The 17,634-nt window shown below is 33.9% G+C and overlaps 1 protein-coding gene and 1 non-coding gene across 2 annotated transcripts; both read right to left on the reverse strand.

The window, feature by feature from the left end:
- Positions 1-1,422: 1,422 nt before the first annotated feature.
- On the reverse strand, positions 1,423-6,434 carry LOC111053881. Its single transcript, XM_022340813.2, has 2 exons — positions 6,198-6,434; positions 1,423-4,206 (listed from the first exon to the last, which is right to left on the reverse strand). The coding sequence occupies exons 1-2, from the start codon at positions 6,381-6,383 to the stop codon at positions 3,985-3,987; spliced, it is 408 nt and encodes a 135-aa protein (XP_022196505.2). The 5' UTR covers positions 6,384-6,434; the 3' UTR covers positions 1,423-3,984.
- A 9,926-nt stretch (positions 6,435-16,360) lies between these two features.
- Positions 16,361-16,442, reverse strand: Trnas-aga. The gene has a single exon. It is a non-coding gene; the product is annotated as a tRNA-Ser (tRNA).
- Positions 16,443-17,634: the final 1,192 nt, after the last annotated feature.

Below are 17,634 nucleotides of genomic sequence, written 5' to 3' on the forward strand. Positions count from 1 at the left end.
GAATTATGATTGAGAAGGTTATATAATTTGATTGTTATAGATTTTATGTTTGATTTTTGATACTGTAAATAGAAAAGAGATCAGATTTCTTCTAAACTGTTCAAGTAAGAGTGAATAAAAAAAACAAACATTTCATTACTGTACTTTTAAAATGTATGAATTTGGAGTAAAAGTTCTTGCAAGTGCAAGTTCCTTGAGTGATCCAGCTAATGTAGGTGGGAATGATTTTTTTTATTTCTATTAAAACTAGTCACTAGGACCAACCATTAATTTCTTTCTCTTACTTCTCACCCTAAGATATTAGATGGGAATAATGAACTATTGTCATTGAACCAACTTGAAAGAAAGTTTTAAACTGAGTAACCTCAAGAAAATATCAGTAATTAACATAGCCAATATATCAGCAGACATTACAAGAAAGCTGAGATGTAGGAAGTCTTCCCGATCAAGCCGATTTCGTAATGCAGCATCATCATTATTGATTCCATGATTAATTTTAATTCATTGCTGGCTTTGAAGCTTATGTCAGTGGTGTCCTGATGCCACATTTTATGCAACTCTATTGCCGAATATTTCATTACATGAATTTTCTTCTTGAGTTCTCTACAAATTACTTGAGTTTTGTTGTTTCTCGGCAAGTACTGTGTATTTGAAGTTGAGAGTTGAATATAACAAATTTTGAATGTAGCCACTTTTTCTCTCTCCCATGTTTTGTTTTTGAGGCTACATTCTTGCAAGGTAATACAATAATTCCAACTTCGCAATACGATAATCTGAGATACAGTATCTAAATGATTACCATACCAGTTTGAATAGATAATATATTGACTTTTTATCCACATTTACCTATTTTTTATATTACATTGAATTATATTTTCATTTTACAATTTAAGTCAAATTTTCCTTCGAAATGTAGGTTATTATTCTAGCTCATTTCTTTGTCAACATCATTATAAGGTCCATTTCCCTTTGAACGGTAGAAGTGAACAGACACCTCAATTAGAAAAAACGAAATTTGTTGTTTAAGAAGGGATTCTCTCTTGAATGCTTTTTCACATTGGTGAGGGAATTTAGTTAATAAGTATCCTATTGCTTCAAAGATTGAATAAATATTTCAATGTGACCCATCTTCTGATTCATTTGAAGATTCACAGTTATTTTGCATAACATAATTATCATAAGACTGACCGTTGGCCACTTACTATGGAATTGACAACTCAGCAATAGACTGCAGCAGTGATGTACACCAATATCTATGTATTCACAAACTCATAGATCATTTTTAATTTGATACTCTAGGAGCTCTAATTTTTGAACTCAACAAGTAATCTTTACAGATTACAAACAAGAAATATTCTTGTTTGAGAAGTTAATGAGCAATGAATTCTCGGAAAAGAGATACTTTATGAAAAACATGAGGCATATTGTTGAAATCATTTATTTTAAGAAAATATAAGAATACTTACAAACTTTTATAAAAACTACATACTAATTACTATCTACAATCATACAATTACATGTTTAGAGAATACAAGTCGCAATAAAAAATATACAAGTGAAATGTACGAGTAAATTAATTATATCTGATTAAATCGATAAATTGAGTTGTGGTTGAAATCGACCCTCCTATAAAACTACTAGACTACAGTAACTATATAAATATGGTTATATAGTTACAGTATACTACACATTTTTTAACAAAACGATAAGAATAAATTGTTACAAATCAATTCTATACCTAAATTAAACCTTATCCTAGGCAGTATTCAATACGAATTAATAAATATAAAACTAAATAAAGCATTTTATCACAGGTTTTTTATGTAGTATACTCAATACTCGATCCAATTTATGTAAAAAAAGTATAAACATTATAACTTTGATTTTCAATTCTTCATGCATGATTTCATGGGAAAATATAAGGATCAGAGATATATTTCTAAATTCTACCTATTCTACACAAAAATCACATAAAACTATGATATTCATGAAAGCTGTTCTGATTCCAGAGCAAATCGCTAAGAAATCATCAATAAAAATTCAAAATACTACTTTCAAACTACCTGAGTACAAAAAAACTTATCGATAGAAATATAAAATCCACTTGCTATAACTATATCACAGAAAAATGCGGAGAGCACCATTTTTATTATTAAGTAGTGTTGCATTTTCAAATCCAATTATTGAGAACAAGTATTATCTATTCGGCCATTTAATTTCAAATGAGAAAAATATCACGGAATCTAAAAACGGAATCTAAAATCACTAATGTAGCCATCAACTACTTGCTCTATCAAGGGTTCAGTTTTGTTTAAAATTATTTAATCCGACGAGATTGCTTGGATATTTGGTGCTCTCCAAACTATTCTAAACTTCTTGCTACTAATGAAAGACCATTGGGTTTCCTTAATTGCTACTCATATCATACGCTACCATATCATTAAAAATACAATTAAAGCTTCTAACCAACACTGTTTTGAAACTCAATCATGGCACAATAAGTTCGTTCTGAGATGAGAATTCAATCTTTTATTCATGGATCAAATCACTTGCCAAGTAAGTCCATACTACTGAATGGAACTAGATTCTCATAGAATAGAATAGACCAGTCTATCGAGTGTATTGTTGATTTGTAATGGATGGAGTTTAGTGAAAAGTAATTTAGACGATATTACGTGAGTTCATCAATGGACTACTTTTCTGAATTAGATATTGATTTCAGCAGAATTGATAATTGCAAGACTTAATTTGAGTTATAATTATATTTGGATTGCAATCATTCTCAGTAATTCATCTACTATTCTTCAATTGAGTCACAAAACAAATAGAAATCATACTACATAATTCTAAAATATCAATATAATAACTGGAAGACATTGATTCCTTACAAGTACTGATCGTTTAAATCTAGATATCCAGAATCTACATTTCAATCTGTGGATCATTCTAAAAGTATGTCCAATTATATAAAAATATTCAATCCTCCCAATCTTATAAGAAGTTAACTAAAATTCACTTATTATCTTACACAATCGGCCTATCTGAGAAATATCTAAAATTAACACCAGCAATATATCAAATATATTAATTTGCTCAGAAAATTCACCCCAAATCATCATTACATTCATGAAATCAAAATTTTGAAGTGGTGAATCATTATTGTTAGTGGAGAACCGTATGCATCATTCACTAACAATAATAATCCTCCACCACATCAAAAAATTGATTCCATAAATAAAACGATAGAATGTTGTAAAGCAACATTAGCAAATTTTTATGAACAAATTCATAAATTGAAAAAAATATTGCTGGTGTTAATTCTATATAATTATTTTGGTTCTCAACTAATTATATCAAACTAATTTAATAATAATAATAACATCTAATTACAAAAAATGTTATTCTAACTTAAATGCTTGGAAGACAGCTAGTGATTTTATTGAAGTAATTCTACCCATTCCTATGATTAATCTTATCTAATGGAAGACAATGTGAGAAATTCAATCATACCCCTAACGACCTTCAAAGCTGATAGCTCATAAATTCTATTATGTATGTTATTTTTGTACAACACAATATTGTTATTTTAAACCATTTATGAAATATTATTATTGAACCAATCTATAGTTCATTGTCGGATGAACTCACAATATTGTTATATCCAACCATCTATGGAATATTATTATTAAACCAATTTATAGTTTATTGTCGAATAGAGAAAATATTGTTCGAATGGAATGATGGATTCTATAGAACTGTGGAGTGATAGTTTTGGAGAGCTAGACGATTACTTTGAAGTTTACTGCATTGGAGTACTGTAGATTACAATCATTTTGTGATGTCATTGCTTCAAATAATTTTTTGAAAAAGTACTAGGATCATTCACCTGATACTCACATTCATACAGAAGAAAGAGGAGTAGGCTATGATGAACCCTGATGTGTGAAGCAATAGGATTGTTTCCCCCTGATCAGGAGTTCGGTGCTACATCTTCGTTGTCGACACCAAGGACTGATTGGAGGTAGCTACCCGATCGTTGGTGGTGTCCTTGATACGAAGATTCGCCATTTTCCTCTCGTTGTCGATGTTCTCGTTCTCGCAATTATTTGCGTGCGGATCCATCGTCGCCTCCAGAACTTTCCAATAGTCGTTCAGGTTGATTCGGGCTGACCCGACCAATTTGCGAACCAGGCAGGGGCGTTTAACCTGAAACACAGCAAAATGGATATAACAATTAATTTTCGGTAAAAATATGGGATGGAATATGTTTAATGCTACGTTTTTCTACAAGTATCTTCTGAGCTTTGACTCTGGTTTAACATTCTAATCTTATGATTTGAAATAAGTTAATAGTTTTGCTGGACAACAAGATTGTGTGCGAGTGCTGAAATAGGATGAAGTGATGCATTGGCGGTATTTGATTAATTCGGAATACTGTTTCGGCAGGAGTTAATCAAAGTTGATGAAGCATCATCCAACTATATGCTAACGCAGTGATCATTATGCTTATAAACATTTCAAAGAAAGTATTGAATGATGACTATCACATGCATAGGGGGATGTTAATATTGGGATATCTAATGAAGGCTATAAGTCTGTTTCCATTTCAAATCATTTTATGATTATGTGTTTTTGTCTTTGTTGAATAAATAAATAAAAAGTGATTTGCAGTAATACATTTTCAATTTTTCACTGATCACTTTTCTCTTTCATTTTATTCAACTAATTTATCTTGCAATCAGATTTCTTTCAATTTCTCTACCCGCCATCATCATCATCATCATTTATGCCTGCAACTCTCAACCGCTGATTCTGTAGTTCAGACAAGAACTGGAAATTACACACTTGATCAAAACGGGTTCTCCTATTTGCTGCATGAAATACGGTGTTACAAATTTGCGAATTTGGTAACTGGATTGAATACTAATGATAGCGATGGCTGTCTTGTACTTGAAGCAGGCTAACAAGCATGCACTTGCAGTGGCACCTGTTCAGCGGCTACCTTCATCATTCCAACAAGTTCACTTGCACATTGCAGCACCTGCATTCTGCCTGCATTCACCTTACTGACCTACATTATTCGCGAGCTGATCAATTTCAGTCGGTTCTGTTATGTGTTTTCTGTTTTGCCCACATCTAATCAAGGGCACACAGCGAACAGGTAGATACCAAGGATAACAATTCAAATAAGAGCAGGAATCAATTTGTCTTTAGCAAAGTTTGTTATCAGTTCAAATTTTTAGAGTTGCGAGTATTTTTCCTGTCATTTCGTAAGAGTGATATCACTCAATTGTAGTCTACTTTTATATTATTGATGTAAATTATTGTGCTTCTCTCAGTGGGGTGGAGTGTGGAGAGGGGGGTGATTGATATGGCCTACCGAAAGTTGTCTCAAATCTAAAAAAGCTTATCATGTGTATTTGAAGCTATGAAGTGTATTTTTGGTTGTGTTGTTTTGGAATGAATTAAATTCGAATTCCAATTATTGGATGGACGGACAATGCATGATATGCGACATTCTGATGATATCTATATCAGATATGCCCATTTCTTTTCTTTCAAATTTGCTACTGCATTCATCAGAAATGACTGATGACTGTGCTTATATTGACAGAAACTTCAAGTTACTGTTTTGTTTGAAATAATATTTTGCTACTGACATTGGAAATATATTTTGCTGTATTGCATAATATTTGACCTAGTTTATTCACTACAAGGTTAATTGTGGAGTATTCCACAGCCTAATTATTGGAACTATAAATTTATTCATCAGTGTATGATATTATATTCAACATTTTATCAAATTTTACTACTTTTTCAGCTTGCCTCTATTAAATCTCTATCAACAATATTACTATTATCGTTGACATGAATAATTAATATTGACACATTATCTCATTGTAATGACGATTCATGGATTTTTTCTTGCATTATAATATTATTATTGTATCCATGGCAAATAAATATTCTATCATAATCGGTGAATGAACCAATAAAGTATGGTCTAGAATATAAACGTGAATCAGAGAGCTACAACAATTTTTATTGATAAACATCCAAGATACATTATGTATGATAATGTATTGGACAAAGCAGATCAATATGACAAAATGTGCATGGTATTCTCTATTTATCTACACCTCACTTCTAATTGAGTTCATTATTCAATATTTTAACATATTTGAAATTCCAATTACCTGTACTGAAATGTGTGGCTGTGATATGGCAGGGGGTGGAGAATGGGCACGCCTGCACATGCTGGTGGATGAAGATGAAGATGGTGGACGGATATGAGATCGTGGAGGCGGTGATGCTGCTCTGATGATGCGCTTGGCTCGGATGCTCGAAGGCCTCTGACAACCTGTGAGTTTGAAACCCAGCATTTATAGTCGTCCATCTCCCCTCCAACGCCGCCTTCACCCCTCATTTCACCCTCTGATCAGGTGGAACTTTCGATTTCGTATCAATAAATAGAATCTCTGATCCCTTTGCGACCGTTAATCTCATTCTTTGAAGGGCACACCCGACTATGCTTTTTTCGAAAAACGTTACAACCAATGCATGTTTTTGTACAATCTTTTATAAGTAGGAAATGTGGGCCTGAGAATTTAGAATATTACTATTTGAAATCCAGAGGAACAAAATATTTTCTAATCTATTAAAAAACAATTGAAGCTCATTCACTGTTTATTTGCATCATAGAGCCCCTTCAAAGTTCAATCGAAAAATGCTATTCATAATGATAAGTAATTCAGTTAGATATGCTTTTCTGAAATACTAATTTTGCTTCACACTTTATGTAATATTCAAATACATATTAATGCATGCACCATCACTTCTCCAACAAATAGGAAGGTATATTATCTAGAATAGGCTACATAGATTTTATTTTCATAAAATTGAATGTTCCTCCCATTGCTCAACTATACATTGGTCCATGTATGTTTAATAATTTTCAACTTTCTCATTTTATCCATATGGTTCGTATTTATTAAAATCGATTGGAAAAATTTTAATTCATGATAACTCGCAGACAAATTATTGTCAAATGAATATTTTGCAAAACAATTAATAGAAAAGTATTACAATCTTATAAGGAAAGTCAGTCACTCTACAAACTCAAGGCGATACTTTGAATAATAATCTTTCCAATGTCATCCCATTCATATTAAATGCAATTTAGTTTACAAACATGACTAGAAATGGAGTCTCAACCGCAACAAAATAATTAACGTAGCAAGCATATCGGTCAATCTCATATGAATCATGCCAATAATAGCCTAGGTTCAATACACAATCATATATCAAAAATCCATTGCAATTTCTTGCATCTTTCTTTTCAACTTATGTCTTCGAATACGAGAATGAAACAAAATTTACCATTATTCTACTATTATATTTCCCATATACATTGCTTTCCAGTATTGTCACCATACCGTATTCCTAATCTGTTCTGAGTGTTATGAATAACTATAGACTGAGTATATAGTAGTTTTGATTGTATTATTTCTGTATTTTGATTTACATTGTGTGCTTTGTATTGAATAAATTTTAATCTTTCGAAAGAGTAGCTTAATATCAGTTTGACTAAAAACAGTATCACATTAAGCAGTACATAAAATTTACGCAAGCATCATAAGACAACAATAAGGTTTAGGCGATTGAATTGAGACAATCAAATTGAATGAAAAGTTGATTCCCTCTTTATCGTGAAGTAATTGAACTACTATTGTAGTATTGTACTGTGGGATGAACCAGGTCATGGTTCTATATTCACATACTGTATATACGGCAGACACATGATCCGATTGGTCTGTTTTCATGAATGGACAAGGGATGCACTTGTCGTTGGGTGCAAGTGCTCGGAAGGGGAAGTGAGAGAGGGTAGTGAACGTTGAAACAAGGAAGGGAGACGCACTTGCAGGCTTGTTTGCCTATTGCAATACGCACCTCGAAAAAGGGGACATGCTACCAACCCTCGCCAAAACTCTGACCCCAATAACCAAAATAGGCTTTCTGCCTCCTCTCCTGGAGTGATTCAATCGTAAGAGGAACAAGTACAATTATTACAGGACAAAAGTGAAAGAGGCGCTTTTTTACTCTACGTCAGGTGCAGGGGAGACTATATAGATAAATGCGTCTACAACCGTTGACAAATTGAATCTTTTATCAAGTATGCAATGGGTTCAACATTGATACTCGATCCATGAATAGTTAATCGGATATTATAGGTTTTTAAATGAACTAGGGGGTTGCGATCTTCCATGGTTCAAGATTGTGGTAATTGATAAAAATACCACTCAATTCTTCACTTACACTCTATGGTTAAACGATGTGGTTGATTTGATTTGACTCTCTATGATTGCATAAGTTTATGTTTAGGGCCTACAATCCCATGCACACGCGTACAGTGCCATGCTTTTCCAGTGTATGACACTAAAGTATGTATGAATTGGAGGAGGCCTATGTATTCTCAATATTTTTTGTACCAGTAATGCAATGCAATCTATGAAATACAAAGTAATCACCTGGAAACTCTTATTCTGCGATTCTTATAAATTCCTTGTTCCTGATTGTAATTTATTTCCAATGATGAAAAATAGAATTAACTGTAATAATAATAATAATAATTTTCAATCAAATTTCAACATTTTCCTTCTTCCACTCCTGGACAATTATGAAAGTGTAAACCAATTAATAAATAGTTGACAATTTAATATCATGATCAATATGTTTTCAATTATTACTATTAAACGAAAAACCAAATTAAATGCTGTAAATCTCCCCGAAGACTCCTGCTACTGCAAATATTGACAACAGGGTAAACAGATAGATGGAATTTCCATCTGAATTTTGTTTTCATTTAGTTTCATTGTTTTAAAGATTGAAATTCGATGAAAATAGTACTGTAAACATACTTAAACTATTCAAAACAATCCAATTTGATATCAACTCCTATATTATTTTCTATTTATGGATTGAATCAGGAAGAGGAAGGATAGAGAATGACTAATCAATGCTGAACGTTGTGAAAGGATTGACAGGCGCAAGATGTCACAATAGCAGATGAATTTCAGTTGCATTGTGCCTCACTTCTTCCACACTCATTTCCCCGATTCCTCTGTTCCATCAACATCCTCCAATTTGGCACCGTTCGTCACCAAACGGTTCGACAGTAATTTATTTGCCGTTTTCTAGGCCAGGTAGTCTAGCGGTGATGACCGTTGGCGCTGATTCGTCTCAAGATTGAGCGGGAAACGTTTTCGAAAGACGGTAAAGATCGGCGAAGGAGGAGTCGATGAATGATGCGAGAGAGAGAGAGAATGAGCGAGTGAAACGTGAGCAGCTCGTGTGCAGTAGTAGTAGTAGAGTAGTAGTAGGAAGTGCGGCAGATGCTCGGTGGCTCGAGCTGAAGCAAACCGTGGGAAAGGCTTTGGAGAGCAGCTCCCACTGAGCTAGCAGCTAGCACGCACCTGCCTCGCGACCAACACACGCCAAACGCTGCCCTGCCCGGTCGCGCCACATCGCCACATGCCACAACCCGCGGCTCTATTGACAGCTCATGTACCAATCAATGTACCAGTCAACCCTTTCACCACATCTCAAAACAATGTCACATTATGCCTCAATATCATAAGCATCATTAAGCACCATTATTCACAGAGAATATGGACTTTTCTCACTTTAGAAATATCATCTATAATGATCATTGTACTTTGATATTTCAATAGTTTTCAACAACTTTTAATTTTGTACAAACTAATATCACACTAGTTTCTGTAAAGCTAATTAGAGAGAAGCTATAATAGAGATAATATAGAGTAGAGTCACTACTATAATGACTAGAATGAGGTAATCCTCATTCCCAACTTGAAGCTATTGTGATATAGAAGAGCAATAATAAATGTTATTATCTAACACTGATGACTATTTCGAACTGATATTAATCTGAATTTAGTAATTTTATTAGTCTGCTATATACCATCCCATGTGAAAAAATCAGATTGCTGTATTTTGATCAAATCATTTCTAGATTTCTCGTGAGATACAGTAAGCTAATTGATTACACAGCTGATCTCCCACACAGGCACACGCATCTTCTGTTATCGACAGACGACGAAATCATCATCTGTTTTTCCAAGGATGAATTATCCTTTTCATGTCCTTCAGCGAGTTTTACCAGGGATGAGACCTAGTGCAATCGAATTTTGATATCATAAACCTACTCTATTCCAAATTTCGTGAAAATCGTTAGAGCCGTTTTCGAGATCCGTTGAACATAAATAACCATATAACCAGATAGCCAGATAACCAGATATAAAAATAGAAAAATATAAACAGATATACAGAAATTGCTCGCTTAATACCGGGTGATTACAAATGAAATAGACAGTTTGAATAGCTTGTAGAGTATTTATTATTTAAAAGTTTAGATCATTACTTACATGATTACATAGAAGAATTCTTGAAGTTTTTATTGAAAATTTACAGATGTTCAATGTGTGCACCATTCGCAACACGATAGATATCAACACGGTAGTCAAATTCTGACCACACACGACTAAGCATCTCACGGTTAACTGTAGCAAGAGCATTTGTGATTCGTTGTTTAAGATCATCGATATCAACAGGAAGCGGTGGTACGAAAAGTCTGTCTTTTACATAGCCCCACAAGAAAAAGTCGCAGGGCGTTAGGTCCGCACTACGAGGTGGCCACGGCTGAAACACAACGTTTTCCTCACTTGCACGGCCGATCCATCGTCTAGGAAGATGTTCATCCAGATACCCTCTGACGTCTGAGTATCAGTGAGGCGGAGCTCCATCTTGTACAAAAATGAAGTTACAACTATCTTCATGGAGTTGAGGCATTAACCATTCGGTTAACATGTCCAGATAAATTCTTCCGGTTACTGATGGTTCTTGGAAGAAGAAAGGCCCATAAACCTTTTCACAAGATAAAGCGCAAAACACGTTCACTTTAGGAGAATCGCGTATATGCTGTACAGTCTCTCTTGGGTTTTCTGTTCCCCATACTCGTACATTATGTCTGTTAACTTTTCCACTAATGTGAAAAGTGCATTCATCACTGAAAATTAGGCGATTAAACAATGTGTCGTCATTTTCAAGACAATGTTGCATCTCTTGACAAAAATTTTTACGTACAACTTTATCATTGTCATTTAAACTTTGTACTAACTGCAATTTATAAGGTGTCATTTTCAAACGTTTCCGCAGAATTTTCCACACAGTAGGTTGAGGAATTTGCAATTCTAAACTCGCTGATCTAGTCGATTTTCCTGAACTTCGTACAAAAACATCACGAACACTATCAATTTTTTCTTCTGTAACAGAAGGTCTTCCAGTACTCTTCTTCTTACACACACATCCACTGCTTTCAAAACGTTCATACCAGTCATAAATTGATTGCCTTGTTGGTGGTGGTTTACCGTATTTTGTTCTGAAATGACGCTGCACAACAGTAACAGAGTTTGTTTTGGCTAATTCAAGAACACAATAAGCTTTCTCCACTTGAGTAGCGGCCATATTGCTAAACTAAACTGGCTGTTGTAACACGGAGCAGCCAACAATAGCCAGCAACAGTTCTACCAACATAAACTTTAAGAAATTCCCTACAAACCTATATCACTTACTATGTTGAAATACACCAGTTTAATTTTGTACAGGCTATTGAAGTTGTCTATTTCATTTGTAATTATAATAGGATATGGTCTAATATTTCACAGTATAACAGAAATGGTATTTGTCTGGTTTCTGGTTTGATTGGTGGGAGACCTAAGGATTGCAAGCAGTAATAATTATAATAAATTATCTACACCTTGAACACTTCACCCTTCACCATACTATAACCGAAGAAAGCCACAGTATGCTCATTTTTATTAGTATGAATAATAACTCAGCAAAAGTTATACGGCTATTAATGGAACACTATAAATGATCATTATTGTATTTGATAGTGACAAATATTTGAAGCAAACAGTAATAATTTAATTATAATTGGATTATATTATTCATCGTATGGGGTTTATAATAACGTGATATTGTACTATATCAGCAGTCCAGAAATGCTGTATTTATGTATTGCGATTTTGTTGGAGTATCGTGAATCTGTTGATATTCATTAGTTTTGCAATTTGGAACTCCAATTATGGAGGTTTGAGATGGAATTGGTATTGTGCAATTTGAGGAAATTCTCTTCAATGGAAAGATTCAATATCACGAAAAATTGCAAACAAATGCTTCCAGTTGGTTCGTCAGCTATAAAGCAATACTGCCAATGATGTACTGTATTTAATTCAGAAATGAAAATAGCGAATAAATGAAAATGACATCTAGTAATCTAGTATATTTTGATTCATTCAAAAATTCAATTCTCATCTATGTTGATCATACACTCAGGTTGAATATCTTACAACCCAAAAACTACATGATCAATTCCAAAATCAGTAAATAACCGATGAAAAATACCATGAAGAAAAAAAGTAACGTGAATCATTTTAAGATGTGTGATGTATAATGTAACTGTATCCGTTATAGAAAAACTTAGTTATTAGCAGTGTCATTATAATAGAAATACCTGCAAATCTCAAAGTAGCTGTAAAGTACAATAATTTTCTCCTGCTCTTCCAGGACAGGGAATAGGCTACATGAGATCACGTGATTCTTTGTTGTCCATATTATTATCTTTTTATCATACTAATCGACATTACAATACTATATATAACTACTCAACGGATTAGTAAGAACTTGGAAAATTATCGTATCTTGAGCACTTATCTGACAAATAATATTTTTGATTATTGTTGCTCGATGGAATATGAGCTTCACATAATTATTACTATTTGAATCTAGCGTAACTAAGTCTATATTTTACAGCACGAATCAAAACCTCTAGATAAACCTGAAATCGTTTCCAAACCATAAATTTGATTTCATAATTTTACTATAATACTTGACCTTATCTATTCGCATAATCTTACTGTTATTTTTATTAAAGTATGCGTAGCGATTGAATTTAAACATAAATTTTCATTGTGCTGATCTTTTACAATATTGTTGAGGATCATTTTCTCAACTAGAGAGAGACTTCTTCCTCATCACAACTCATACACCGTGATTGACATGCTGACAGAGTTCTCTCAAAGTTCAGGGTCAGAAGAGCTTATGACGTACTTATCAACAGACAGGTATCAATATCAGCGTTTCATAAAAGTTCAGTTCAGATTGAACTTATCAAATGTCTCAACTTGGGACCTTCACCCTTGTCATCAGGCACCATTGTTTTCAGGGCGTCTTAGTCTCGTATTTAAAACAAAATATAATTTCGTCAATGATAAATTTTCAGAAAGGATCACCCAGATTAAAAAAATTCCCACTTACAATACAGTTGGATAAACTTACTGTGCTGATGGATTGGGGATATATATACTTATATTCTTAAAAATCAACTCTTTTGTTTACTAGCTTAGAATAATGCAGATCATTTCTTATTCAATTCATCTTTAAACTTACAGAAATAGATTAGAATGTCGTATTTAAATATATAGAAAACAATATGGACAGTATATGATACGATACAAAGATAGGGTGTGAACAATAGCCTATAAAAGTGCGTACAAACCGATGTGCGACGAACACGGGCATTTCACTTTTCATTAGCTGATTCTATGCTTATTATAACTGTATAGCTGAATGAGTATGAAAAATATCAGCTGATAAAAAGCGAAATGCGCGTGTTCGTGACGCATACGTCTGTGCGCAGCTTTCTGGAGAATAGTTTGGCATAGAAAGGTGAAATGATTTCTATCTCCTTTACATTAAAAATACAAAATGAAAAAATTATTATCATTTACACATTTACGGCTTGATCTAATGGTCATCAGCCGGCGTATTCTCAAATTCATTGCCAACCATAGTCATGCTCAATATGGCAATTCAATGATGTGGGATGACTCTGTAGTGATTTATGAATGCAAGTTACCAATAACATGTTACTATAGGTAACCTTTCACCTTAATTCCCGTAATACTCATTCAGTAATGCTTCTCCAATATAACATAAAAACAACATTTTTCTGTAACCTGATAAACTGCTGAAAACCCTAGTTGACATACACTGATGGATTTTGTTAATAAACGGAAGGAAATCAATCTTTTCTGTGGTGTGGCCTGAAACAGCCTCAAACAGCCCGCATGGCAGGTAGAGTGTGTGTGTGCGTGTGTGTGCTTGTGTGCGTGGCTGTAACGACCAGACGTGTGTGGAGTTAGCTGTCTTCTCAGTCTCAAGAGAGATGAGGACGATTTTGGAGGGAACGAAAAATTCAGTCGATAAAGAAAGAAGCTGTAGTAATCTTAGCGGTATAATGGTGGAGTGGGTCTATAGTAATAGCAGACCTAGTTGTAGGAGTAGTAGTAGTAGTTTAGTGGTAGTAGTCGTCCGATAATATAATGGTGCAGTCTCCTAGGGTGGTGAGTGTGTGGGTGATGGTCATGATGAGAGGGGGAGGAGGGCAGCAAATAGACACGTGGGTTGGGTAAATCACACCGAGAGAGCCCAATGCGTGGGAAAAGCAGGCAGGTGTTCAACGTCTCAAAGCCCGTACACTTTTTCTTCTTATGTCTATTTTCTTCGTCTTCTTCTTCTTTGGTTGTTTGCATCGCATCCATCCTCATTCCAAGTGCCGCACCCAGACAACTGATATCTCAAAAGACACACACTTACAAAAGGGGAAGGAGGGGTGTGTGAGGGAGAGAGTAAATTACTGATGTAAAGTGACATGTTGAACTGAAACAGAAACCGGAGATTTAAGTATGAGATGACTCACACCATGCAACGAAGCACTCAAGTGAAACTTTGATTTTGAAAATCAGAGTAGAATAAATTTTTCCAGGTATTATAATAGGTTGATAAAGAAATATTTATATTCGGCCACTGATTTTGTCATGCTTTTTCTTCATCATCAATAGTTCAATAAAAAATTCAACATGCATTTGATTCTGCCTTTGTTCTCGTTAGAAATTGTGTGAATAGAAAAGAAAGTATTTTTCATCATTGGAAATAAATACTAGTGCATTCAACCAACATTTTGTTATCTCAGCATATTAGAATATTGCAAATTTGTTTTTTCTAGAGCTCACAGTCAGGCATGTGCTGACCCTACAAAATTAATGTTTTGAGTTTTCCCAATAAAGAATCCAAGAAATAGTTTTGTGTAATTATTTATTATTATTAATTTATAACTTTTTCTATGGAGTATATCAGTTTAGTAATTGGTAGGAATGGATTTTCAGGGGGAAATAGGGAGTTATTTTTTGTATACCAGAGTATATCTTATTCTCAATCTGAAATGCAACGTTCACAAATAAGTAACAACGTTTCTCTCCCATTCTTACGGTATTGCCATATTTATATATTTACAGTGGTAGCTTACTTGTTTTCAAGTACATAATTAATATCACTTGTTAAACAAAGTTTCTAATCTTTCAAAGTACTGCTACCAGCTAGAACTAGAATAGTATAGAGTGAACAATTTTGTGAAATGTTCAATGTTGTCACTCATTTAGTCAAGTGAAAAAGATTTTTTGAGAAAAACATGATTTTGAAAGATTAACGTCTTATATCTTCTATAATCATTTCTGATCCAGACTTTCTCCTAGTATAATGCAACTGCGGTTTAAATTCAAGAACTTGAAGCTTCCATCAGGCCTACACATTAATATACAGTAATACTTATTATTCCTGTGATGCCAAAAATTTGAAAAAAAATATCGCAGTCGGTAGGACCATAGAGAAACGATAGCATTTAGTAGATATTCCATGGTATAGGGCGTTTATGTCGCAAGTTTTACTGTTATCCCAAGCCGATAGTTCACATAGTTCTTTCCTATGCAGCTGTGTGATGCTGGTAGTCTCTCAAATTGTGCTGTTCATATACTATCACCCCAACAAAACAGTAAAAATTGACAATAATTGACAGTAAACGGCTTGAGATAACAGTAAAAGTTGCGACATAAATTCCCTATACCATGGGATATCTACTTACGCTTTGTTTCTCTATGGTAGGACTAAGCTACATATTATAATACCCGTTAATACCAAGGTACCTAAAGGTGCGTACAAATTTACGCGCCGCGAACATGAGCAATTTATTCACTTTTAATCAGCTGATGCCAAGCTTTTTATATCTGTATCTTACAGTTTCTATAAAAATACAGATATAGTCAGCTGATTAAAAGTGAATTGCTCATGTTCGCGGCGCGTATATCTGTACGCACCTTAAATATGTATTCTATTGGTAGATACTTATTATTCCTGTGATGCCAAAAAGCTGACAAAAAAATATCGCAGTCGGTAGGACTCGAACCTACGCTCCCAGAGGGAATCTGATTTCTAGTCAGACGCCTTAACCACTCGGCCACGACTGCTTGGAGAATGGGGTCTGAAATAGCAGTACATGAATTGTCAGTACTGTAACACCAAATTCTCCAATTTAAAATCATGAAACCACAAAGTTATAAACGAATAATAATTTATACAGTAGGTAGTACTTTTAATTGACCGATTGAAGTGAGGTCTAACATTCAAGTCTACGGTTTTGCATTTGTCTTTATGTTTAAATGTTTATAATATAAACATATTATAACATGAACATAACATTAACATTATTACATAACATTAACATAAACATATTATGTTCCGCATTTACGGCGGAACGCAGCAATAGATTTTCATGAAATTTGACAAGAAAGTATGTTCCTTTTTGAATTTTGCGTCGACGTATATACTGTATAAGGTTTTTGAAATTTTGTAGTTAGAGGATAATATAAAAGGAAAAGGAGTCTCCTTCGAACGCCAATATTACAGTAGAAATCAGACTATAGGATAAATTAATCATAAATCAGCTGTCGAGTGGATTATTAATTGCATGCATCATTGCATGCAATTAATTAATATCTCAATGTAACATGGTAGAAATCAGCTGTCGTGTGGACTATTAATTGCATTCAATGAGGCATGCAATTATTGATAACTTGAAGTAGCATAGTATTTTCTCCCGATTTTTCTCTGCTTTCAACTCGGTAAGCTTTCAATGATAGTAGCATAGTTGTTCATTCACAACAAATTATTAGCATTGTCGGTACAACAACCCAAACAGCCATATAATTTACTCTGATTGACAATATTAGAGGAGGCTGTGGTTTATAACTGCGCGAGGTCTACTGTTCACAGAACTACTAGTAATAATAATAAACGTCTCTTGTAATAATGCACAGTCTTTCATTTCTGTGCTGGAACGTGGATTGACGATAATAATAAGCTGGAACTTATTAATTGACCGAGCGATGTGAGGTATTGTAATTATTTATTTTTTTTATGTAAGTATGTTTGTTCCTCATTTACGGTGAAACGCGGCAATAGATTTTCATGGAATTTGTCAGGTATGTTCCTTTTTGAATTGCTCGACGACGTACTTATATAGTTTTTTTTAATCTTTTATTTCAAGGATGATATAGAAGGAGAAGAAATTTCCTCCATAGTGCAATATTAATTAAAAAATCAGACTATAGAATTATTGTTCATGACTAGCAGGGTTTAATTAAAAACTTGTCAGACTAA

This window comes from Nilaparvata lugens, chromosome 1 (assembly GCF_014356525.2).
Source record: "Nilaparvata lugens isolate BPH chromosome 1, ASM1435652v1, whole genome shotgun sequence".
NCBI classification, from domain to species: Eukaryota; Metazoa; Arthropoda; class Insecta; order Hemiptera; family Delphacidae; genus Nilaparvata; species Nilaparvata lugens.